The 27,140-nt window shown below is 42.7% G+C and overlaps 1 protein-coding gene across 3 annotated transcripts in view; it reads left to right on the top strand.

Annotated features, from left to right (window-relative positions):
- The window catches only part of STAT4 (signal transducer and activator of transcription 4), a 90,156-nt gene extending 64,286 nt beyond the window's left edge, over positions 1–25,870 (top strand). For all 3 annotated transcript variants that reach the window (XM_006117890.4, XM_075934199.1, XM_075934200.1), the window contains exons 12-24: positions 757–774; positions 857–950; positions 2,740–2,784; positions 8,986–9,069; positions 10,278–10,376; positions 11,055–11,190; positions 17,264–17,316; positions 19,693–19,787; positions 20,267–20,403; positions 20,532–20,723; positions 21,848–21,914; positions 22,684–22,792; positions 24,219–25,870. In XM_006117890.4, the coding sequence (XP_006117952.1) occupies positions 757–774; positions 857–950; positions 2,740–2,784; positions 8,986–9,069; positions 10,278–10,376; positions 11,055–11,190; positions 17,264–17,316; positions 19,693–19,787; positions 20,267–20,403; positions 20,532–20,723; positions 21,848–21,914; positions 22,684–22,792; positions 24,219–24,245 (1,156 nt within the window). In that variant the 3' untranslated portion in view covers positions 24,246–25,870. The remainder of the gene's footprint in view (positions 1–756; positions 775–856; positions 951–2,739; positions 2,785–8,985; positions 9,070–10,277; positions 10,377–11,054; positions 11,191–17,263; positions 17,317–19,692; positions 19,788–20,266; positions 20,404–20,531; positions 20,724–21,847; positions 21,915–22,683; positions 22,793–24,218) is intronic.
- Positions 25,871–27,140: the final 1,270 nt, after the last annotated feature.

Below are 27,140 nucleotides of genomic sequence, written 5' to 3'. Positions count from 1 at the left end.
CCTGTATTTTCCCGGAATGCATTGATGAAAACATACTTAGGCAAAGTGAGAGCTTTGGATATGCACATATGGTTCTGATGGCAGAGAAAAAATCTGTGTAGGCATATAGTAAATCATATTATTTGTAACTACCCATGTGTCTCTAAGTGTATGTCTACACTGCCACCCTAGCTCGAACTAGGATGGCTAATGTAGGCATTTGAACTTGCAAATGAAGCCCGGGATTTAAATATCCCGGGCTTCATTTGCATGTTCCCGGGCGCCGCCATTTTTAAATGCCCTGTAGTTCGAACTACCTGCCCGTGGCTACACGCGGCACAGACTAGGTAGTTCGAATTAAAGCTCCTAATTCGAACTACCGTTAAGAGGTTTAACGGTAGTTCGAATTAGGAGCTTTAATTCAAACTACCTAGTCCGTGCTGCGTGTAGCCGTGGGCAGCTAGTTTGAACTACGGGGCATTTAAAAATTGCGGTGCCCGGGAACATGCAAATGAAGCCCGGGATATTTAAATCCCGGGCTTCATTTGCAAGTTCGAATGCCTACATTAGCCACCCTAGTTCTAGCTAGGGTGGTAGTGTAGACAGACCCTCAGTGATTACAGAACAGAAGTCACAGCTCTATTTGTAATGTGGACAGGCCCTTAAAAGCCCAGGTATAATTTAATCTGCTCCTTTTTAAAAAGGTGCTATTTAGTTTCAGTGTATACTCTATATATTCTTTGTTAAGGATATATTTTCTCTCTTTCTTTTTTTAAGGAATGTGTCAACAGTAAGGTAAGGCTTTAAAAGTATGAGAATTCTTAATTTTTTACACATTTTCCTGCCACTGTGTACATTGTAGTACTGTGTTTTCTAGTAATCGCAGATTTGTTCTATGCGGCACTCATGTCAAAGCTATGAATATGGATGAATCTGCAAATGGAAGTCTGTCTGTAGAATTTCGACATTTGGTAAGTTTGCCACATACTGTTTTTATCATGTGACATTGGTAAAGCAATCACAGAATTTTTTTAAGCTGAACAAGGAAATTCATTAGAACAAGGAGAACTATCATTCCTACAACTGTCGTTCTCTCTGCCTCACTATAAAACAGTGTTTCTCAAACTTTTTGGCCTGCATCTCACCCCACTCAACACAGACCTTTCTGCGGATGACCAACCAACCTCCCATAATGACAAAATGGGTCCAGGAGTGGGCTAGAGATGGATAATCTGTCCATGAGGTTGGGCGCAAGAGTGGGAGTCCGGGTGGTAGGTAAAGTACAAAAGTGGACTGAAGGTGGGGGAGTCTGTGTGGGGGGCTGGGTGCAGGAGCAGGGTAGGGGTCTGTAGTCTTAGAAAGATGGGTATGTGAGAGAGGGATGAGGGTGTGGGATGCTTACCTGGCTCCATGTCTCCTGCTGCTTCTAGGTACCACCCCTCACTGCTGCCATTGGCCATGATTCCGGCCAATAGAAGCAGCAGGGAAAGCTTCCAGGCAAGTGGTTTTCTGCACTGCCATTCCTGCAGATGGGGGTGGGGGAACGGCAACACATGGAGCCACTTCCTTCCTCCTCAAGCCAAATCTGGTGAGGCTCCACCCCTTCCCTCTCCCCCCGCAGTGGGAAGCTGGCACTGATGCTCCAGCTTCAGGGGGCCACAGATCTGGAGCGCTAGCACAGGTTCCCCTCTGCAGGGCCTGGGGGAGCAAGTCCCAAACCCATGACCCACTTGCAAGATAGTTGTGGGCCACGCTTTGAGAACCCCTTCTGAAAAGCTTCTACCTAGAACTTTTTACAGTTCCGTCATGCCCCACTTCTTGCTGAGTTTTAAAGAAACAGCACACCCAGAATAAAAACAAATCGTTTTAGGCTCTCTATCAAATATATGCTATACAATGTCACTATTAAGTCTACACAAGATTAGGTATCATGTACTTTCTACTCTACCAACCAGATCTCATCTGTGTCTAGAACTCTAGATTTTTAATTGGACTTCATATGATTTGTAGCTTTTGAGTTTCCACATTTGCAGTTGATAATTATTTTGAATTTTCTTGAATGAACAAACGAACTGACCAAATAGAAGAAAATTAAATAAAGGAAAAGGGATGTTTGAAACATTTTGAAAGAAAAATAAATGTAAAAAAATAGTTTTGTTAAAATCAACATTAATTCTGGGTCTCTCGTATCCCCATTCTCCTGATTGGTTCTGCTGCCTAACTGAATTGCATCTCCAATGATGTGCTGTGGTCTCTTTCTGTGGCTTAACCATGGTAGGGCATAATAAAAATCCTGCAGCAATGGAGTCTGCCATTAGAATGCATGTCTTCACTTTTTGCATTCTTGTGTAGTTAGTTTTTTATTATGAATTTAGCTTTATTGAAATGTTATGAGCTAATTGTGCTTAAAAAACCTTTTCTTTAAAATGAATAATTACTCACTGAACAGATTTATCAAGGAAATTCACCAGAGCCTTAACTATAGATGTTCAATGTAAATGGTGTATTTATCACAGAATTACGCAGTGTCGTTAATTTATGTAAAGGCAAATTTTTATTCCAAAAGCCATGTAATGGCACAAGACAATTACTTGCTATTTTGAGATCCTGGAAAAAGTCCTGTGTTAGTTTCTGAAGGATACACGGCGCAAATACACAATTACTATACATCTATGTTAATAAAACTACTATAGTGAATACTGCTTGTAAATATTTTGGTCTATAATTTCCTGAATATAAGTCTTAATTTCTATTTTACAGCAACCCAAAGAAATGAAATCAAGTGCTGGAAACAAAGGAAATGAGGTATAAAGTTTTGTAAATTTTTTATGACTTTTAAATAAAAAGTATTTTAGAATGGATTTCAGCTAATACCATTTGTAATCTCATTTGCTAATCTCCCCTGTTACCTTTTGACTTAAACACAGTCATGATAAACTGAACAGTTGACAGTTATTTATAACATAATAAAAATACATGAGAATTTTCAGAAATAAATTTCTTAGAAGTATGAATTAAAACCCTTAGTTTTATACAACAAAAATGGTTGTTATAGCAGGATATGCATATCCAAATGTGTATTTCTTCTTAATGGGAATTAATTTAAATTGGGTCCAACGTTTACATTTTGTAAAAACAAGGTTTTAACAAAACCACAATAAGAGAAATGTTTCCACAAATTTTGTTTTATACCCAATTAGAACAGTTCATTAAACTGGTAAACTGAAGGCTAAGTTCACAACTGGAATAAGGGTGTAATTTTATTTAAATCAATAGAGTTTTGTCTTCCTCAGTCAGGACTGGTTTCAGAGGTAGTCTGTTTCAGCAAAAACAATATAGAATCCAGTGGCACCATAAAGACTAAAAATGTTATTATGGCATAAGCTTTCGTGAGTTGCAACTCACTTTGTCAGATGCAGTTCTGTCCCACTTTGGTAGTATTTATCAGAACCTGGTCTTAGTACACCCCCTTGTGGTTACTATATGAGACTTCAGATTTACAGAATAACTAACAGTGGATGCCCTCTGACATTTGGAGCTATGTCGAGACTACAGAGTTTTTCCGGGATACCGGAAAAACTCTGCCACGTCCAGGGAACGCGTCTGCTCTTCCGACATTTTTTGCGAAAGAGCAGACACGCTCTTTCGGACTCCCTGTCTTCCTTGTTCCATGAGGAAGAAGGGCTCTTCCGAAAGTGTAGGTTTTTCCGAAATTTGACCAAAAGTAGATGGGCCAAATTTCAGAAAAGCTTCCTCCAACAAAACTATAGGAAAAAGGTACACAAATTGCAGAGCGCAATTTGCATACCTTTTTCCAATAAAAAGTGGCAGTCTAGACATAGCCTCGAAGAAGTAAGTACACTTCAGGTATGTATCCTGAACATGGGGTATGTCTACACTACAGCGCTAATTCGAACTAACGCGTCTAGAACTAAAAACTAGTTCGAATTAGCGTTTTGCTAATTCGAACTAGCATGTCCACATTAAGTGGACCCTGAACCAGGCTTAAGGATGGCCGGAAGCAGTGCCGGCAGGGCATCAGAGGAGGACTTAGAGCGTGGAGATGCTGTCTCAGGCTAGCCGAGGGCTGTGCTTAAAGGGTCCCGACCCCCACCCCGGACAGACAGTTCTCAGGGGTGCCCCGCTTGCAAAGCAGTCCTGGCTTGGAGTGCCCGGAGTGCCCACACTGGGCACATCACAGCACTCGGCCATCAGCCCAGCTGCACTTGCCGCAGGCTGCCATCTGGGGAGAGGGGGCAATTGGGGGGCTGCAGGAGAGCTTCCACCCCCAGAAGCCCGCAGAGCCAGCCCAGTCCTCCCCATCGGGGGTTCGTACCCCATTCCTCCCTCACCTCCTTCCACTTACCCTTCCCTAGCCCCTTTTCTTGATGTACAAAATAAAGGACAATTGTGTTCAAAAATGGAATCTGTCTTTATTGAACAAAACTGGGGGAGACTGGGAAAAGGAGGTGGGAGAGGGGAAGAGAGAGGGTGGGAGAGGGGAGGGCAACTACAATGATCAGGGGTTGGGAACAGGTCCCATATGAAGAGAGGCTAAAGAGACTGGGACTTTTCAGCTTAGAAAAGAGGAGACGGAGGGGGGACAGGATAGAGGTCTCTAAAAGCAGGAGTTGGGTGGAGAGGGTGCATACAGAAAAGTTCTTCATTAGTTCCCATAAAGAAGGACTAGAGGACACCAAAGGAAAGGAATGGGTAGCAGGCTTCAAACTAGTAACAGAAAGTTCTTCTTCACAAAGCAAAGAGTCAACCTGTGGAACTCCTTGCTGCAGGAGGCTGTGAAGGCTAGAACTAGAACAGAGTTTAAAGGGACGTGAGATCAAGTCATGGAGGTTGGATCCATGGAGTGGTATTAGCCATGGGGTAGGAGTGGTGTCCCTGCCCAGGGTTTGTGGAAGGCTGGAGAGGGATGGCACGAGACAAATGGCTTGGTCACTGTCTTCGGTCCATCCCCTCCAAGGTCCCTAGGGTTGGCCGCTGTCGGCAGACAGGCTACTGGGCTAGATGGACCTTTGGTCTGACCCAGGACGGCCATTGTAAGCTCAGGGCTCAGGTCGGGGGTCTCAGTGGACCCCCTTGATTTTCATGCACACCTGCTCCCTGGTGGCCAGGCTGGCAGCTCTCCTGGCCTAGACGGCCACTTTCCTGTGCCTAGTGCGGAGATCGTGGACGAAGTCCACGATGTCCGCACTAGCCCAGGCGGGTGCCCGCCTCTTGCGGTCCCGGGCAAGCTCCCGGGAGCCGCCAGCCTGGTCCCGGGAAGAGGGGGAGGGCTGGGGGGCATCGGGTGGCTGGCTCGAGCCGTGGCAGGTGCAGGGTCTGCTGCCTGGGTGCTGGCAGGCTTGCACCTGGCACGGGCACCGTAGCCAGCCCATGCCCCTTTAAGGAGTTTGGGGCCGGGAGGGGGGCAGACGAGTTTCCCTGGTGTTGGCCAGAGTGGCCACCAGGGAAACCTGGGGAGGGCTAGCCTCCCACTAGTTCGAATTAAGGGGCTACACACCCCTTAATTCGAACTAGCTAGTTCGAACTAGGCTTAATCCTCGTAAAATGAGGATTACCTAGTTCGAACTAAGCGCTCCGCTAGTTCGAATTGAGTTCGAACTAGCGGAGCGCTAGTGTAGCGCCTATGAAAGTTAGTTCGAACTAACATCCGTTAGTTCGAACTAACTCTGTAGTGTAGACATACCCAAAAGTAATAAGTAAGACTGCCCTAAAAGAGTCTAAATTTATGCTACTCCCATACACCCCCCCAAAATTTACACAACCTCAAAATGTGCATTTTCTTGGTCTCTTTTAAACAGAAACTTGTGTAAAGAGTATGAATTAATATTTTGAGTATTAAATTGAGTAATATTTATCTTTATGTTTTTGTTTAATATTAGATTGAAACAAAAAATCAGACACCTAGCCATGAATATTTTTACAGCTTTAAAAGTGGTATAACCCTCTAGTATGAATGCAACTACATCAGTTTAAAAATGGTATGGAATATTCCTGTTTGGGAAGAGGAAAAATCTGTAGTAGTTTACAGGACCCTTGTGCCAGTTTGACTGTCTCTGTATTAGCAGTTACACCAATATATCTGTGTTGATTAAAACCCCCACATCCCTAAAAGACATAGTTATAAGAGTACAAAACTGCATATAGACTAGACTTTAATAAGAGAGTTTGTGTGCAAAGTAAGAGAAGATCAGCATGGATGCTTTAAACCAAAACAAAAAACACACCCTCGCCCAAAAATAAAGCAGGACACATTTTTGCATACATCCGTATTCTTGACTGGAACAGTTCACCAGCTGATTAGTAAAATTGAAACTCCGGGCCTGATTCTCTGTTGCTTTGCACCTTGTGAAGTGAATGAGTGCAAAGTGGGTGTAAAATGCTACTGTCTACCCTCAGTTTGTGTACCTCTTGTTAAGTATAAGGATTTAGTAAGAGATACTATGTACTTATCTCAATTGTAGATAAGTCCAGAATCATCCAAGGCTAAACGGTCCCCTTACTTTGTGCAGCACAGTGGGAAGTAAAAGAGCACTGGTGGTATAAAGAAAAGTTGAGACCTATGCAAATGGTACAGTTAGCAAGATAATAAAATAATATGTTTCTCCAAGAGTTCACACCCCGCCTTGAGAATTTCTCAGTGCAAAGTGTCCACTCAGAAGTGGTATCAGGAACCCCAAGTGTTCCAAATGTAGGCATCATATCCCAAGAGTGATATGGAATTTTTAAAATTTTCATGAATTTTAAATTATTAGTGTTTGGGGGGCTTTTTTTGCCTTCTAGCTTGTTAGCAGTTTACATTTTCCATAGTCTCTCTCTATCCAGGAAGGTGAGCAACATTCATTTAAAGAAAAGACACAAAAAGTAAGGGGACATAAATTTAGGACACCAAGAACAGGGACTTTAAGCTAAAAGGATATGACAAAATTCACAGTAAAATTATGAGAGTTGTCACCAGTGTCTGGGTTGGACAGAAGAGAGGAGCTGGGAAAAGGCTGTACTTTGTGTACAATTCTGTTTGGGATATGTTATAATATCCAGAATGCAGTTACAGCTGCTCTGAACAGCTGCATACCCTCTGATCATTCTTATCCACCATCAGAGAGAGTCCCAGATGTGCTGCCAAACTGCAGATGTCTTTTGGCGGAAGAGGGCAAGAAACAACTCAGAGACAGAGTGTTTCTTTGTTAAAGATCCTTGTGATTTGACCGTTCTTTACTTTTGTTCTTACTCCTGCGGCTTGTCTGGCCATGCCACATAAATTCACCAGCTTTCCCTGGATTGCTGCTGGCCCGCACGTTCTGAGATGGTCGTACAAGCACATTGGTGGCTATTTCTTGTACGTCAGTCTCTTCTGCTGGTACTTTCATTTGCTGCAGGCAAGGGGAGACTGACTTTCAGCAGGAGTATCGGGGCTAGACAGCTGGCTTGGAGTGCTTAAGCAAAACTGTCTGTGGATCCCTGCTTGCAGTGGCAGATGCCAAACTTCTAGCAGCTTCTGCCTTTTTACAAGCACAGAACTTTCTCTCCAAGTATGTCTGGTGGTTATGGTGTGCAGATTTGTACTTCAAAACATTTTTGGTCAGGATTCTAGTCCTGTACAGAGAATTAATCATTCTTAGTTAACGTCAGTTGTCAATGATCGATGCTGCAACTGCAATTGAAAAAAATATGCTGAGGCTCTAGAAATGAATTCATAAATGAGGTAGCATAAGTATCCTGCTTGGTTGTTATAGCTATGTTGTTTAATGCCACTGCTGGTCCCAGGTTCTGAGAAAATGGGAAGGCAATGTTGTATAATAGCTAGATTAGGCAAATAAGATGTTTCTTGAGAGGGGTGAGGTGCTTTTGAAAATCCCCCTAGGCAGCTAGCTGCATCTTTAAGTACCTAAATAACTTGAAAATCTAGCTCAGAACAGACACAGTTCTTAATTCTTTGTTTGGTTTGTTCCATTCCAGGTAAGTGTCTATGAAGGCCTACAGATCAGAAGTTTCCACAGTTGTGGTGTATGCCACATAGGAGGAAAGCAACTTTTTTATTCAAAGCTTAACATAGAAGATTGAACTGCAAAGCCAGTGAAACTGTGATGAAACTTGACATCATACATTTAGGCTTTTGTCTTACTGGGTTGTCAAAAACTGGCTTTTCCCTCACTGAGCATTATGCTAGGAATGGCGGGATTTGGTAGTTTCAGGAAGGGAACTTTGACCTCATAGGAGGTGGAAACCTGAGCTGCATTTCCCCAACTGTGCAATATTATAATCGGCCCTGGTAGACATGTGCTAGGGGAAGGGATGTCGTGGAAGGAAATCTTCTTCATGTGGCCTGTGCAAAAACAGAGACTTATAAATACTCTCGGTAAGCAGGGATTTGACCTTAACCCCTCCAGGGAGCAAATCACCCGGAAAAGGTAGAAAAGGAAACAGGGCTTTGGCCAACCTCTTCCCCCCTGCCACTCTTGGTGCAATTTGCATGCTCTAGTCCTACACAAGGAGGTGTTGTTGAGCAGTTGGAAAGCTAAGAGAGCTGCTGCTTAAGTTTATGCCTCCTGGAAAGATGTATTCCCAGTCCTCCAAAGATAGTGTCATCTGGGAAATCAGAATCTGTTTTACATTGAAATTGTCAATCATTAAAGAAACTTTTTAAAAAACTGTGTGAGGCCACCTCAATAATTTACAAAAAGGACAGTTCCTTTTGTTCATTTTATAGCTCATCTTTAAAAGTGCAAAAATTCCCTTAAAAGGTTCTTTTAACAGTGCTTTCTTAGCTTCTTCAGAAAACTACAGAAGTTGTAGACAGAGTTTAAGGTCAGAAGCTCTGTATTTTTTTAAACACCCACGATTTTCCACTGGCTCAGCTTATATATTCAGAGGACATATTTTCTTTCGATGTTGTGTTCGCTGCAAGATTTGGTTGTAGTCAGAATGCCAAAAGCAATTTTAAATGCCAATATTGTTCACAGTTTTATGTTGTCTTTGCTCCCTCAGGGGCCTCAGATGGTAACTGAAGAGCTGCACTCCATCAGCTTTGAAACACAGGTCTCCCTGTATGGTCTGACTGTAGATTTGGAAGTGAGTGTTTTCACTGTTTTTGTGTGGGGAAGAGTAAGAAACCAATTTTCTCTTCAAACCAAATTAATGCCTGTTGCTTACCAGAGCTTGAAAATTTGTTAATAGACTATGTACATGGATATGAGCCTTCCTAATTGGTTATGCATGCTTCACTTCGGTACAGTATAAATATGTTTTTGCAGACGATGTAGTGCCTAGTTCTGTCCTCATTGAATTCAGAGACAAAATTCCCATTGGCTACGTCTACACTGGCACCCTTTTCCGGAAATGCTTAAAACGGAACAGCTTTCCGTTATAAGTATTTCCGGAAAAAGCACGTCTACATTGGCAGGATGCTTTTCCGGAAAAGCACTTTTTCCGGAAAAGCGTCCGTGCCAATGTAGACGCAGTTTTCCGCCAAAAAGCCCCGATCGTCATTTTCGCGATCGGGGCTTTTTTGCGGAAAACACTACTGTGCTGTCTACACTGGCCCTTTTCCGGAACAGTTTTCTGGAAAAGGACTTTTGCCCAAACGGGAGCAGCATAGTTTTTCTGGAAAAGCACTGATGATTTTACAGTAGATCGTCAGTGCTTTTCCGGAAATTCAAGGGGCCAGTGTAGACAGCTGGCAAGTTATTCCGGAAAAGTGGCTGATTTTCCGGAATAAGTGGCCAGTGTAGACACAGCCATTGAGTTTAATAGAAGCAAGATTGGGATGCGCTGAGGAGAAGCATAGCATTCTCTTTGAGGAATGATAGGATATGGCAAGAGAAAGTTTTACGGGTTCATAAAACACATGACCAACAGGTTTTTCTGATTCACCACTTGTGGGCATCCAAGTGTGGCTGACATGGATCCTAATGGTCTCCAACACTGTTAGGGATACCATAGATTCCCCTTCCTGCCAAAAGGATGACAGGCTGTGGGCAGCTGTGTTTTGTGCAGCTCTTTCATAGAGCGACAGCCAGCCACCTGGGTCGCTATGGAGTCTGGCATACAGAGCATTCACTCAACCTTTGGGGGCCTATCCCCTGAGCACTGGCCAGCAACAGCACCCTAGCAGATATCTGACCCAGGAATATGCTGATAGAGGAAGAGGGGATATTAAGACTATTGCAGTTTTTGATACTACACAACCATTATGCAAATTAAAAAAAAAACATGTTGGTATACTAAGTCCTTCCCAATGAATGCCTTGTAACATTCACATACTGTGGCTTCTTCACCAGACAACCTCTTTGCCTGTAGTGATGATTTCCAATGTCAGTCAGTTGCCTAATGCTTGGGCTTCTATTATTTGGTACAACTTGTCGTCAAAGGATCCTCAGGTAGGTCTTCAAATCCCAAATATTTATTATTTGTGTATTTCAAGTTTCTAGTTCTCTATTTGTCAATCAAATATATTATCAGAAAAATATTTTCCCCCCAGATCTGATATTCTAAGAAAATTGACCTTTTTTCTGTACACACTCTATAAACTACAAATTAGCTGTAATCACATGTATAATAATATGTTTAAATTTAAGTAGAAGATTTAATGGGTCTTTGGATCCAGATATGGTGCCTTTTTCACCTCCAGATTTTCAGTTCATGTGTAAGATAGGAAGGTACTGACCTTTTGACTGTTGATTTTTGGTTGGCGTGAAATGGCTTATTGGTAGTTTCCAATCTATTTATTATTGATTTGTTTTATCATAGCACGTAGGAGCCCCAATCATGGACCAGGACCCTGCTCTGCTAGGCACCATATGTTGTTCTTAGTGGACAAATCTCAACATCACTACACAAACATTCTCAGCTGGTATTAAAAATTAGCACTTTGGTTGTGGTCTTGGTAAAGAGACCAGTGATGGAATGGGCTTGTATATTTAATTATCCTTTCTCGCTCTTGTTATGATTTCTCTGCAACTGGACTGGGGCAAATTTCAGGAGGGTACTTAGAAATCTTGTACTCCTGCTTCTTGCACTTTGTACTTTGAATAAACAAAGTATTAATTATATTGCAGAACCTGGCATTCTTTAACAATCCTCCAGCTGCCACGCTGAGTCAACTTTTGGAAATACTGAGCTGGCAGTTTTCATCTTATGTTGGTCGTGGGCTCAATTCTGAGCAGCTCAATATGCTGGCAGAGAAACTTATTGGTAAGAACCATGAAATTATGAAAGCTGTTCAATTTATATTTACTTCTAAATATTGTACACAAGAGGCCAAAATCTGCCCACTTGCAGGTTAGAGGTGAGAATTTGTGCCCCAAATCTCCTCCTCCTCCACCCACATCCTTTTCCCCACATTCTTTACTTGTTCTAAATCAGTTTATAAACAAGTTGCAGAGGGGTAGCCATGTTAGTCTGTTTCAGCAAAAACTGAATAATTTTGGGAAATCTTAAAGACTAACAAATTTATGTGAGTATAAGATTTCATGGCCTGGAACCCACTTCATCAGATGCATGAAGTGGATACTTCAGTTTATCAGGTATATATAGACATGCAAAGGTGGGTGTGTTCCAACAGGGTTTGTTGGAGGGATTGGTTCCTGTGTTAGTGTTTCTATTGTGAGGTGTGTAAGTTGCTTGTGAGTATTTGCTTCAGGTTGGGGAGGTATCTAAGCGAGGATTGGCCTGCCTCCCAAAGTCTGTGAGAACGATGGATCATCTTTCAGGATAGACAGGTGTGTTACATTTCTATGCAGAGAACCAGTGCTAATCTTAGAATCATAGAATAGTAGAACTGGAAGGGACCTCAAGAGGTCATCAAATCCAGTCCCCTGCCCTCACAGCAGGACCAAGCACCATCTAGATCATCCCTGATGTTTATCTAACCTGCTCTTAAATATCTCTAATGATGGAGATTCCACAGCTTCCCTAGGCAGTTTATTCCAGTGTTTAACCACCCTGACAATTAGGCAGTTTTTCCTAATGTCCAGCCTAAACCTCCCTTGCTGCAACTTAAGCCCATTGCTTCTTGTCCTATGTCTTAATGAAGCCAGTTCAGTCAGGGTCAAAATGTCCCACTCCCAACAGTTGATGAGAAGATGTAAATACCGAAAGAGGGGAAATTACTTTTTTCAGTGAGCTAGCCAGTCCCAGTCTCTGCGTGGATTCTTCCTGATGGTCAAAACAACAGATTAGACTTCTACATAGTGTGTGTCTGCTGATGTGCACAGGCTGAAATTGTGGACAAGCAGCATTATTTGCCCTATAACGTTAGCTGTGCAGCAGGGCCGTCCTTAGGATTTATGGTGCCCTAGGCGGGATTATTAAACTGGTAACCCTATGCCTGACTTGCTCTTCCACCCTTATCCCCTCCACTTCCCAGAGACCCCAGCAGCCAATCCCCTCCCTTAGACTGTGCTGCAGGCAGCTCATTCGGCCCTCTCTAGGACCCAGCCCTGCTGTTACATGTGTAACCCTTCCGCCGGGTAGGCCCGGCAGCAACCAGGGCTGGGTTCAATATCTAGGGGTCCATCTCACACAGAACTGGCTCGAGTCCCTACCCAGTAGCCTGGGAAATTTACACACCCTTGGGCGCCTCTGTGAGGCAATGCTTCCCCACTCCCAAGCACAGGGTCTGAGTAAAGAAAAGAAACTTTTAATGAAAGAGAGAGAAATCACATGGCATTATCTTGGGAAAGTACCACAACAGAGTTCACTTACCCAAACTTTTCCCCACTTCAGATGCCCCACTTCCAACTCTGTCCAGTCAGTGCAGACCCTGACACATCATCCAGATGACTCCCCTCCTTGAACCTGAGGCTAGGCCTTCTTTGTGCTTCTCCTGTAGTCCTCTAGTCGCTCTCGCCAGCCGCCTGCCGGTCATTCCCGCCGGCCACTCCACTAGCTGCAATGGGTCTGGCTCCCAGCCAAACCAGTGATTTCAGCTCTTAGTGATTTCAACTCTTTGGCCACCATCTAGGCTGGCAAAAGATTCCAGCTTCCACTGGACTAGCGGTTCCCAACTCCCAGGCTGCAGCCTGCCGATGGGCGGTAGACCTCTGGGGTACGTATAGACTACAGGCTTTTGTCGACAGACACTGTTGACAAAGCTTCTGTCGACAAAGAGCGTCTAGACTACATCCAGTTCTGTCGACAAAGCAAGCCGCTTTGTTGACATAAGAGTGAAGACACAAAGGACAGTGTAGATGCAATAACGCCTTCTGTCGATAGAATTCTGTCGACAAAAGGCATTATTCCTTGTAGAATGAGGTTTACAGCCGTCTACAAAACTGCGGAGTTCTGTCGACATTATGTCGACAGAACTCAGCGACAGTGTAGATGCAGGTATAGTGTTGTCGACAAAAGTCCGCTTTTGTCGACAGAACCCTGTAGTCAAGACGCACCCCTGGCTCCCAGGCCACAGCGGTGTGGGGGTTGGGGCTAGGGTACAGCACCCAGCACCTCCTCTCCCACCACAGCTGTTGGGAGAGGTGTGTCCTGCCCTGCCTCTCAGCCAACCAGCACCAGGCAGGAGCGAGGTCTCCTCCCAGCCTCGGTAGAGTGCTTCCCTGCTCCTCACTCCTCTCCCAACAGCCATGGCAGGAAGGGAGCGCTGGGCGATGTACCCCAGCCTGACCCCCAGAGGAGCTATGACAAGGGCAGCAGCCAAGGACTAGGTGAGGGGGCAGGGCAGGTGGGGGCTCCAGGGACTGGGCTAGTGCTGAGGAGCTCTGGAGGCTGAGCTAGTAGTGGAGGCTGGCACTGGGGAAGGCTCTGGGGGAATAGGGTGCAGTGTGGCTCTAGAAATAGGAGGCTGATACTGTGGGGTCTGGTGGGGGGGGATTCCAAGGGGCGGGGTGCTGTCACTGAGGCATTTGGGATGGGGAGCTGGCATTGGGTGGGTTGGGCGCAAGGGACTCTGGGGTCAGTGGCTGGCATGGTGGAGAGCTCTAGAGGTTACAGCTGGCACTGAGGGTTCAGGGGGTTGGGCTTTTGGCAGCCTGGTAATGTTTTATTTTTCATATTTGCATATTCATCATTTGCATAATGAATATCTAAATCTGCAAATAAAACGTTACCAGTCCGCCAAAAGTGTCTGAATGTGTTTACCAGTCCCTGGTGTTAAAAACGGTTGGGAACCACTGATCCCGAGCACGTTACATGGTCCATTGTATACAGCCAAGCCATAAGATACAACCGCATTAACTCCAGTCCCTCAGACAGAGACAAACACCTACATGATCTCTAGCTAGCATTCTTAAAACTACAGTACCCACCTGGGGAAGTGAAAAAACAGATTGACAGAGCTAGGTGGGTACCCAGAAGTCACCTACTATAGGACAGACCCAACAAAGAAAGTGATAGAACACCACTGCCCATTACCCACAGCCCCCAGTTAAACTCTCTCCTACATAGCATCAAGGATCTACAACCTATCTCTTCAACTGTTGGGAATGAGACATATCTTCAAGGAGTGAATAGACCTCATTAGCACTGGCCCTCTGCATAGTAACGTAACACACTGATCTTTGCATATGTGTATACATCCCTGCCAAACTCAAGTTTCTGCTTCATGAATCTGACGAACTGGGTTCCAGCCCACAGAGTTTATGCCTAAATAAATTAATTAGTCTTAAAGGTGCCATAGGACTCCTTGTAGTTTGTGCTTTCATGTGCTGTTGCCACACCACTTTTCAGTAACACAGCTATCTCTGGCACTGTCAGCAGTGCTAATTGTCTGTTAATACTTTTACGTAAAAAGATACGTTTCTTAACAAAAAGTACCTCAGCTTGTGAACTTTCAGATGATTGGGCTAAGCAAAATAGTGTCATAGTTGCAACAAACTATGGTAAGCTATGTTAAAAAAAAAAGAATTTATTATGAAATGAAAGGGCAGTCTTGGTTTGTTTAAAAACATTAATCTCTATATCTATATCTGTATATACAGGCAGTCCCCGGGTTACGTACAAGATAGGGACTGTAGGTTTGTTCTTAAGTTGAATTTGTATGTAAGTCGGAACTGGTACATATTGTAGGGGAAACTCTAGCCAAACATTTTTCCAGAGCTCAGTTTTATTCTCCCACACCTCACTTCCCTCAGTCCTTTATTCTCAAGCTGAGGTGTCTGCTGAGAAAAGCCGCTCCGCGTCTCCCTGGTCTGCTGGGGGGGCGCTAGCTTCGCGTCTCCCTGGTCTGCTGGGAGGAAGCAGCTAGTGCAGGGTTGCCTCACCCCGTTTGTAAGTAGGGATCCGATGTAAGTCGGATCCATGTAACCCGGGGACTGCCTGTACAAGTTTTTTCCTGCCCAGCGACAGAATTACTTCATCACGTCATCAGCGTCAACAGGCTCTCTCAACAAAGCGAAAGCGGCCAGAGGGAGAGGGAGGGGTAGGTGAACATAGCGAGCAGAGAGCACAGCATTCTAGAACCTTTTATTTTCTGGGTCACTTGTCTCCTCAAGGCAAAGGGGATCACTCCTCTTCTGATTAAGGAAAAGGAAGCTTCTCTAGGGGCAAGAAGTGGGTATAATTAGCTTCCTGGCAGTATGATGGACTCTTGAAGGTTTCAACTACATGTCCTCCAGAAAGGAGATTCTGGCTTTGGAGGAAGCTGGTAGAATTATTTGTGATTAAGAATTGGAGAGGCTGTCCTTTCTAATGTCATTCAGGAGGTGGATGTTGAGTGGTTTGAATGCCCTTTTTGATGGAGGGAGGGAAGAAAAGGTGTTGACAGACCATATGGAACTCCTTAGCTAGATTTTATTTCTGGTGGAGGCTGAAATGGGGAGACACTTTTGAGGGGCAGCAAAAGGGGATTAAGGCAGCTGCTAATGGTTTGGGGGAGGACTTCTGTCAGGAGGATAGGGAGGGGGAAAGCAATTTGCCTAGAGAAATGAAACCACTTTCTGTAGTAACTTGTACAGGAGGGAACTTTTATCAGAGCCACTTTCTGCAGTGAAGCGATGGTGGTGAAGGTTGAAGAAAAGAAAAGTTGTGCACGCCGCCCAGTGTGCACATAATCAACTTCTTCTAAGACTGGGATCCAGAGCTAGAGCTACAATCCTATGAATCAAATGTTGCGGCTGAGACCAGGGGTACGTCTACACTTGCACCCTAGTTCGAACTAGGAATGCAAATGTAGGCGACCGAAATTGCTAATGAAGCGGGGATTTAAATATCTCACGCTTTATTAGCATGATCTCACCGGCATGTTACTCCGCTCAACAGCTGTTTCGAAAGTGAAAGTGCGTGCCGGGACGCGTTAGTTCGAATCAAACCTCTTGGTTCGAACTAACGCGTCCCGGCGCGTAGTTTCACTTTCGAAACAGCTGTTGAGCAGAGTAATGCGCCGGTGAGATCACGCTAATGAAGCGTGTGATATTTAAATCCCCGCTTTATTAGCAATTTCGGTCGCCTACATTTGCATTCCTAGTTCGAACTAGGGTGCAAGTGTAGACGTACCCCTGGTCTCAGCTGCAACATTTGATTAATAGGATTGTAGCTCTAGCTCTGGATCCCTAGGAGTGAAAATTAAAAAGACCTGCAACCACAACAAGAGAAAGCATATGTACAACAGAAAAAAACTGAGAAAGGGACGTGTTTGCTTACCCCCAGGAGTTGTGCCTACACCCTAGACTCCTGCAAGACAAGCAGGCTAGAAGATTTCCTATCCCATTTCTCACTTGTACCCCAAACATTTCAAGTGATCTGGATGAATGTATGGTACTTGGTACAATTTCTTGGTGCCATTCCCTGTCTAAACAAGGTCTCTCTCCTCTATGTCATGTCAGTAACTAGAACAAAAAATAAATAAAAATGAGGTTGAGATTTATTCTATTTCACAGGAGAAACATTACTTCCTATTTAGACATTGAAGATTTGAAATAATAATATGACAATAACTACATGTTAAGTGGTGTTATTCTAAAGATACTGTATTTATTTTCTTCTAGCACTTACAGAAGAGTAAATTGGTAGGAATGTATGTATCATAAAAGATTTTCCTATTAGAAATTTGAGCAGAAAAGTGTGAGTGAAGCCTAGGATCAGCAACTCTGATAAAAAGTGAAATCGTGTGTAAAGGTATATAGAAGAAGACCCACATTTCTTCAGAGTATTGCTGTGCTATTTAAATTGTAGGTCTACCTAGAGAGAAAGTGTGCTTATAACAGTCTTATTCTGTTAAATGTAATGTACAGTGTAAATGCTTTTATATCAAATATCATAAATGAACCTATTTCAGGAACTTCTGAAAAATGGACTCATTCTTTTTAAATTTTAGGGCAACAAATTAGTTACAGTGATTATCAACTGTCCTGGGCAAAGTTCTGCAAGGTATGACTATGAAAATAGAATATTCTTCTTTTTCCTTTGAGTGCCTGCATGCAGGCCTAATTCAGCTCCACTGACATCACTGACAAATCTCCCACTTGATATATATGAGATCAGGATTGGCCCCATCCTGAGCTTCCCTGTGTCGGGATTTCCAGGCCTAGCATACTGAATTATTTCTAAAATGCTACTTACTGGAAAGTACCAACAAGGACCTTAATGGTTAAATCTGTCTGGGAGGAGTTCAGACTAAATCACACCTGGTTATCATTTACTCCACTAAATGACCTGTCCTAAAGTTGTTGAAATTGAACTCCTTTTTAATAAAAGACATTTTAATGGTGATGCAATTTAGATTGGCACATACATGCCATCCATAGAAAATTAATGGTTTGGCCATTAGTCAGTAGTCTTGTCTGATTTTTCTTTGACCATTCCAGTTAGCTTATGACTTGACTTAAGAAAATATAATCACTAATGGGAGCCAGACTCTAAAATTGTTTTTAAAAGTTAAATTATTCCAAATGCTCATTTGTAAATTAAAACAAACATATTTCAGAACTAGTTGTCTGTAAGTCAATACATCTAAATACTCCGGTCAGAAACAGACAAATACTGAGTATGGAAAATAAATCCAATATGTTCATATTAAAGATGCATTATTTAAAACTGGAAAATTTACTCAGAATTGCTAGGGTCCTTAACTCAAATAAGTTGTGTTTTTCTTAATTTAAATCATTGTTCTGGGGTGGGGCTGGCGATGGGAGGTTCAGTTTTCCCTGGGGGGAGAGAACAACTCCAGCCCTACCTCACCACAAGAGCTTAGGGCCAGGTGAGAAACTCCTGACCATAGCCTCTACAGTGGACACAGCTGGAGAAGTGGGGGCAGACAAACACTGACCCACAAACAGATAAACTCTCTCATATATATAGTAGCTGCCCCTTTCTCCACTCCTGCCCCAAGCTGGCCCAGTGGGGATACAGCTGTCCCAGTCCCCATCTCTGGCCCGTTGCTGCCCCCATGGTCATTCTGCAGTATAACGGCCAGACCCCTACCTTTTCTGTTTTATGAGAAACAATTGAATTCCAGGCACATCCCATTGTCCTGGCACAACCAAACTATTACCGTGCTTTAAGTTATGCTTAGAGGAAACTGCATACCAAATGTGGTTGTTCTAGCTCTTATCATTTAGGAGTTCTTGAACAAACGGACTCATGGAAAGACAGACAGACACACATTTCTAAAATATATTGCAAGATATATTTGTAATATTAGAAGACTTTCCTGGCATTGCCCAGGTCCTTCAAGGCAGGGGGCTGGCATTGTGGGGGGTTCAGGAGTCAGGAAAGGACTTTGTAAATGTGGGAGGCAGAGCAGGAGTCTGGGGCATATAGGGGGGTGCATTAGTCAGGGTGGGGGTTTAGGAGGCACTCAGAGCAAGGGGGTTGGGAATGGGGGGGAGAGTGATGAGGGGCTCAGGACAGGGAGTCCCATCCAGTGGGGCTCTCTGTTCTCCTCTCACCCCTCCCCCCTCCAGCCAGCAGGGACTTTCTCCCCTCCCTCCTCCCAGCTGGCAGGGGCCTTCTCTCTTCCTCCAGCCCATGCATCCAGAAAGGGCCTTCTCTCCCTAACTCCAGTGCTGCGGCCAAGGTCTGGGGTGGGGAGGTTGGAGCAGGAAGGCACTTACCCAGTCTGCTGGCAGACAAGATGGCGAGCCGCAGTCATGTGACCACTTTCTTAGTGGTGCAGCTGTCTCCAGTGGTGACTCTGCAATATAGCTTCCCTCCCCCCCACCCCCGCCATGCTCACTGTCCCCAGTGGACACTCTCATTATCATGTCCCTTCTCTCTATGTCCGCTGCCTTTCCATGTTATGGAAAACAATCCCATTCCCTGAACTTCCTGTTTTCCTGGCCCAACCAAACCCTGACCTTGGTTTAAGTTAGAATAAGAGAAGCTGCATACCAAATTTAGTAGACCTAGCTCTTACCATTTAGGAGTTCTTAAACAGACTCACAGACAGATGCACATTTCTAAAATATATAGATATATTTAAATATTTTTGGAAGAAAATAGCTGCGTGTTGTGCTCTCAAGCTGTGATTTCCTAGTGAGGGTGAAATGATATAGACACAAATTATTCTAAATAGAATATAAAGTGAAGCACTTCTTCTAAAGATCTTGAAAAGCAAATCATCTAGATATTTTGCTTTTACACGAGATAGTAAGATTTGAATTGCTGCTTTGAATACATTTCTCTATCATTCTCACAAATAGAAACTAGAACTATTCCTGTGAAAATGACAGGAATATGCATCATTGAAATTGTGATAAAGATGCAGTTTGAAATTATCTTTTTATTTGTTTATTTTATTAATAGGAACATTTACCTGGAAAGTCATTTACCTTTTGGGTATGGATTGAAGCAATACTGGACTTAATTAAAAAACACATTCTTCCTCTTTGGATTGATGGGTGAGCAATATACTGGCAACTTTCCCATTAATGTAACATGCTTATCTCATCTATCCCTTCTCTTTATTAAGTCTACACTTAGCATTACAGAAAAGTATTTCCAAAGGGGATTTTTAGACCAAGTATGCCATATTGTTTTCAATTATTTATAGCCTGAAGAAAACTCTACTGAAACTATTCAAAGTGGATTTTAGATTTCTCCTTTGTGGACTTAGTTAGTTTACAGGCAAGTAATATAATACATTTTGTCATGTTCCACTCTGTGGTAGACCTACATTGTGTTCTTTTACAGATAAAACTCCTTACAAAAGCTCCACATGAAGTTAGTAGATCTAAAGCAATGCCCATTATTAAACCAGCCTTTTACTTTGCTTGGCATATATCTGGCACTGCAATATAAGAATTGCAAAAGGAATTCCATAGAATGGATGCTGTAGTTACCCTGTAAGTAAAGCCATGATTTTTTGTTATACTTGCAGGTATGTAATGGGATTTGTGAGCAAGGAGAAAGAACGAGTTTTGCTCAAGGACAAAATGCCTGGAACATTTTTATTAAGGTTTAGTGAAAGCAACCTGGGAGGAATTACTTTTACCTGGGTGGACCAGTCAGAAAATGGTAAGTGAAGTTTAAAAATGTAAAATTCAGGGCAACCTAAACTAGGAATGGCAGGTGAAGTGAGTAACTGATTATGACCAATGATCTCTTTACCTATTCACAATTATATTGCCTTTGTGTTTTTACAGGAGAAGTAAGGTTTCACTCAGTGGAACCCTATAATAAAGGTCGTTTAACAGCACTGCCATTTGCTGATATTTTGCGGGATTACAAAGTTATTTTGGCAGACAATGTTCCTGAAAATCCACTGAAGTATCTGTATCCAGACATTCCCAAAGATAAAGCCTTTGGCAAATACTACAGCTGTCAGCCAAATGAAGGTTGGGCTCTACAGTCTATATTATGCTTTTTGGAAAGTAACATTAAATTCAGGTGACATACAAATGAACTTTTGTCTTAGGAAAAAAGATGTTTACTTGTGTAAACGTTACCTTATTTTAGATAATGCCTTTATAAGAATTGTTCTTGTTTCCTTGTGCACTCTCTACCTACCTATTGTTTCCACCTGTTGTTGCTTGTCATATACTTAGATGGCAAGCTCTTTAGGGCAGAGATTGTGTTTTTGTTGTGTGACTGAACAGCACATAACATAGTTGAGCCCTAGTCTATGATCTGTAGGTGCTGCAGCAACACAAACAATAAATAACAATGACACTTAGGTATACACAGGCCAAGAAACATCTCTGTGAAAACAGTCACATTACTGGATATTATTCATTGTTCACAAAAATCATACATCTTTCAGTTACATGTCTGGCATTGTGTTTTGGCTCTTTATTTCTGTTTATATATATCACTTGCCTGTCTGCTAACAGAACAGCAGTATCACTTGCTTCCTCTTCATTCCAGGAACCTCCCACTTGTGATTCAGGGGACTTAGTATTGGCAAACAACCAATGAGAGTAACTTACAACTCCAGAGACAAACATCAGATCCTATGCAATATATGTTGACTAAAATTGCTAGAATAATAAGGATCGGCTATGAATGAACACAATCTTATTTTGTCCCCTCACGAAAGGTTTCAGTTAAAGGCAGATGTTTGCAGGACTGGATTCTAAAGGCTCAGGCCTGCAAAGATTTGAGCATGTAACTGTAATGTACTTAAATTGTCCTCATGATTTCAAAAGAACTTCTTCTGTCCAGTTACTTATGTGTGCAAATCTGTGCAGATTGAAGCCTTGTCTTAACTGTTCATTTTCTTGTTGCTTGTTTATGATTAAACAGTTACGTTCAGAGCCCTGCACAGATACAAAATTTTGCATCTGTATACACAAAAATGAGCCCCGGATATCCACAGATTTGCAGGCCTCTAGTTATGTTTCCTTTTGAATATATTATGTTCTGCTGCTTTTAAAATATTTGGAATTAAGTCTCAATAAATAATAAGCATAGAAACTTTAGGGCATTTTTTAAAATGTCCCTAACGTTGATTCTTTTTTAGTCTCAAGACCTACAGAAGGAGGAGACAAAGGTTATGTCCCTGCTGTATTTATCCCAATCTCCAAAATGTGAGTAATCTAAGCTATTTCACACTTTGGATGTTATTCACTGAGTCTGTGTACCTCCCTTCACCCTGCAGTTTCATTTATTCCAGTTTTTTCCATAGAAATACCTAATGATAGCAACACAGAGATACAGACTCCAGTTCTCTGGACTGGCAAAGGAGTGTTCAGTGTAAGAATAAATAAAGAGGGCTTGAAAATTACCTTCCCCTCCCTCTCTCTCCCTCTGCCCAGTCCTAATGCTGGTTAGACATCAGGAAGGTACTGAAAAATAAATTAGAGTAGCCATTAAGCTCTTCTTGATCCGGAGTTTCAGCTTTTAATTTTTCCCCAGAAACTGTTATGGAAACTGGGTTGCATCTTTTCCCAGCTGAAACTCCTGGCTCAAGTGACTAGAAGGTGATGTAAGAGCTCCTGTGCTGTTCAAGATCACAAGGCAGATCCTGCTCTGCCAGCAGATTTAAATTAAACAAGGTTTAAGACATGTTAGTGCTCCTGGAATAGCACAAGGTGCACAGCATAATTTTGTGTGTCCATAGCTATATCTTCTAAGAGTACTTTCATGGACGAGGCTGACTACAGGATGTTAGCATGCTGTTGGCTCTTTCCCAGGCTACTTGCTGCTAGATCAGTGTTACCCCAATACAGATCTACCAGGGAATGATTATTTCCATGTCTGCATCCCTCATTGATACATTATGCTGCAAAGGGATTTCTTCCCATTATTTCCTAATCATTTTTAAGGATATTGATTTTTATTTGTGTTTCTTTCAAGCCTATATGATTCCACAGTTCCACATTCTCCATCAGATCTTCTTCCCATGTCTCCAAGTGTTTATGCTGTGCTGAGAGAACACCTGAGTCCCACAGTAATTGAAACTGCTGTATGTTGCAAGTTTTTTCATTCATAATTTGCTACTAAGCAAATGGGGTCTACTTTTGCTTGTGGAGAGAAAGAGTTGCCAGTGGAGAGAAAGGCTTTTTGTGCAGTGCAAAAGGGTGAGAGTACAGTTGTAACCATTAAAAAGTCAGCACTTATCTTCAGTTCCCATACAGTGCTATGGGAGGTTATCCAGTTCCTTCCTATTCTAACTGTAATAAAATTCTTCAGTATGGTAGGAAATGTTGTCTTTTTCATGGTGACCATTGTACTATGAACTTTATATCTTAGAAGTTTGCAATGGAGGATCTCTAAGCTTCAACACCCAAAACTGTATGTAAGTATTACACCAGTGGCTCTTGAACTGGTCTGTGGACAAGAGAGTAATCTAGGGGCTCTACAAGTCATGTCCTTTTAATCAGCTCCTCTACCTCTGTCCTAGAGCCTCCTTCACACCATGGACCAGTTGCCAAGTCTTCTTCCTGCCTTCATTCTACCCTTATCCCTCCTCTTTCCACCACTTCCCCCAACAGAGGGGGGCTAGAAAGAGGCAGGGTATAGGTGGAGTGAGTGCAGGAAAAATGGGGGTAGGAGTGAGGCCTTGGGGGGACGTGATGGAGTGGGGGTAGGGCCTGGGACTGAGCAGAGATTGAGCATACCCAGGGAAAATTAGAAGCTAACTTGGGGGATCTGAAAATTTTTTAATCAAAAGTAGGGTCCACTGGTTGCCAAAGTTTGAGAACCACTATATTCAGGCAGACAGACTAGCCAGGATCCTGGGCAAGGTGGGAGGAGGCCAGCTTACAAGTTATATTACAAAATGTATTTATATATTTAAAATCATTTTCTCTTTTTCTTGCCTGGTAAGAATTGCATTCAGAGCTCTGAGCAGAAGATGAGGCAGCTCCCCCTTACAAGTTGCACGCAAAGCAGGACAGGTTCTTGCATTTCTTTTAAATATATGTGGGCAGAACCTAACCTGGTGTGATTTGAAACTCTCCCCTCAGCATAGTTGTATCTTCACTAAAATACTACAGCGGTGCAGCTGCAGCTATGGTGCTACATGCGTAGACAAGTATTCAGTGTGTAGCTGAGTCCATGCAGCAGGTTAGTGCACAGCAAGCTAGCATGCTGTATATCCATATCCTGGCTTGCCACACTCTGAGTCTCGACATAGACAAGCCCCTAGTTTCCCCAGAGAGTGTTGATCGGTGCATAGGGGCATCACCTCCTGCATAGTGCTGGATCTGGACAATGTCTCTTTAAGAGGCTAAGCTGGGGAGCTGTTGTGTTTGTCAGAGCTTAGTTTGCACTGTGATTGTGTATTTGGTACTGGAAATAATTGAATAAACTGTGGCTTGTTTAGTTTTGATTTTTAAATGTGCAGCAATAATTGCTTCAAAACTGATGTTTTCATTCCTCTCTTCTAGCTGAGTTCACCATATTCATCTGACTGAAATTCAGACACCATGAAGAACAACAAAGCATCCAGAATACTTTTAACTTTTATTGAAAGTTTAAAACAAAAGTTGTTTCTACAGCTTTGTAAATCAGTATTTCCTGGAAGTCAGTGCAATGTTCTTCTTGAGCCTAACTGTACTTTGCATGTAAATCAGAAGTCTCTGCAGTGAAGTCACCGGAGTTACAAGCATCAGTGGCATCATTCGGGGCCTGGCACTGAAGTCCTCACTAAAGGGAATGTTACCTCATAAGTCAATTGGCCAGATCCTTCCCTGATGTGCAACTCCATTGACTTCAGTGGCTTTCCACTAAGTATGAATTTAACGCAATGGGACTGCTCATGGGAATAAGGACTGCTGTATTGCTGTAAATAGGACTTACTGTAGGATGGAGATGTTCTAGACTGTTCATGGAACATTTTGAAAGCAAGATTTTTAGAATACCTGAAGAGATTTAAGATGTGTTCGGAAAATCAGGATTCATGATTTATATTTCATGTTCTGTTTTTATAATGTCTACTTCTTTGGTTTTGTTTTAAAATAAAAGTTCCCATCCATCTCTTCATTACCATAGGTGTCAGGAGTCAACTTTTCCTGTCATGGAGTGCTTTCAATACAAAGGGACAGATTTTATCTTCCTGCAGTAAAATCCATGAACCGGAAGAGATAGAGGTGGGAATAATGGGAATAGAAGAGTTCTCTAGAAACTTAACAGCACTAAACTTCAAAGGTCACTAAATGTCTGTGCCTCCATCCTGCATCTGTAAAGCAGGGTTTATAAAATCTCCCTCTCTTATAGGACAGTTGTGAGGGTAAATGTACTCATGGTTGTGAAGCACTATGGTAGAATACTTCAGAAAAGCACATAAAAGAAATTAAAACAGTCCTTATTCAGTGCAGAGTTCAGATGGTGCGCTATAATCAATGTGTTTGGGACATGCTCTGAATGATAAAAAGATCACCAAAAAACTGCTTCTTTGCCAAATACTGTCCAAAATGCACCTTAGTCATAGTGCAAAGTTAAAAAGAGCTAAATTACCTCAGATACAGAGGTAACTATGATAACCAGTTCTTAAAATAAAAGATAATTTGTGTTTTTTAAAGCAGCCGTGTTAGTACAGTAATTACTCGTTTAACATGTGCCCGTTTAACATGTTTTCGCAATAGCGCGATTTTTTGGGGGGAACTTTTTCAAATAACACAACTGTCCCCGAAATAGCACGAAAATAATCAAGTGACGGACTACTTCGTGCAGTGGTATAAGTTGATGAAAACAGCGGTAATACGCATGAGCGGATGAACACACGTGGTTACAGTGCTCCTCCGCTCACTCACGTGTTTCTTTGTGTTTTAACAAACCACGGCAACTTGTGTTGTTAGATATCTAATGTTGATGTTGACAACCCAGCACCAACAAAAAATTGACTTTGCCACCACTACCTGAAACGCAACCCCCACATTTTCCATTATTTTTAATGGGAAAATTGATCCCGCATAGCATGGTTTTGCTTAGCACGAACATTTTTGGAAACGCATCTATAGTGTTAAATGAGGAATTACTGTATTAGGGACGTGAAGGACTAGTTGATTATCCGATAAGCAAATGCTTATCAGATAGTCGACAAGAAAGTCAACTAGTCACTTTCCCCCACCCTTGCTGCTTCTATCAGATAGAGGCGAGGGGGAAAGAAGAGAGGATACTTCAAAGAGTCAGCGCCGCTTGAAGCCTGGAGCCAGCTGGGGTGTCCCCAGGCTGCATGCGGCATTTCAAAGTGGCAGTACCGCATAGAGCCTGGGATCAGCTGGGGACTCCCCACCTGACCCTGGGCTCCGTGCGACACTGCCACTTAAACGCTACCACGTTGTTTTAGCCTTTGAAGGGCTGTTGCAACACCTCAAAGGCAGAGGTGCCCTATTGACTAATAGAATAGTCAATGCAAAATGCATCGACTATTTGATTAGTCAATTACCCGATACTTAACATCCTTAGCATTAGTCTGTCTTTTCTCAGAATTACCCATGACAACTTAACTGTTCATTAGACTAACAAACACTGACCATATATAAAATATAGCTATCCAGGTTCTGCCTGCAATGTATGCAGTTCTGAACATACTTAATTGTGCAAGCAAAATATGCATTTGCACAAACAAATGGTTATTAGTACATGCGAGCGGTTAAAAACACACATGCTGTGCAAATGCCGAAGTAGGTGTTTATTTTGTTGGAATAGGTTGAACCTCTCTAGTCTGGCATTCTCTGGTCCAGCAATATCTGTGGTCTGGCACAGTTTTAGTTAGCTGGATGTACACATCATGAGTGAGCCAAGTTTCTGGTGGTCTCATAAAATTTTTTTACAGCCACCAGTCCTGGGTCTCCATGTTCTATGCTGTTATTTAGCTCTAATTTACCCCTGATTGTTTTCTAAGAGCCAAATAAGCAGTGGAAGTGTTGGTAATGCTTTTAGACAACATTGATCTCCTGTGGTTTGGAAAATTCTCTGGTTCTTCGAGTAGTGTCCCCATGGGTACTCCACTATAGGTGTCAGGCCCATCCCGGCGCCGCAGATCGGAGACTGCACAGTGAGTGTCTCGCAACTTTTGCCTCGTGTGTGGTCCAGCTCCCTCCAGTTCCTCTCAACCGCCCTCGATCGCAGACTGAGCTCTCTCTCATCTCTGTCTAGTCAGAAAGGAAAAATGTATAGGTTTTATTTACTTATTGTCATTAAGGTTATCTGTTTATAGTTAATAGTTGTAGTTATAGTTTTAGTTTATAAAGACCCCCACAAAACTCCATTGTTCTTCGTTTCTCCGTCCTTCAGGCCACTGCAAAAAAAAAAAAGGGAGGGGAGGGCAGAAGAATGAAAAACCTCGCAATGCCGGATTCTCCCAG

The sequence above is a fragment of the Pelodiscus sinensis genome, chromosome 7, assembly GCF_049634645.1.
Source record: "Pelodiscus sinensis isolate JC-2024 chromosome 7, ASM4963464v1, whole genome shotgun sequence".
NCBI lineage: Eukaryota > Metazoa > Chordata > Testudines > Trionychidae > Pelodiscus > Pelodiscus sinensis.
The sequence above is the reverse complement of the archived record's forward strand: the minus strand, read 5'-3'. Positions and strand labels throughout refer to the sequence as shown.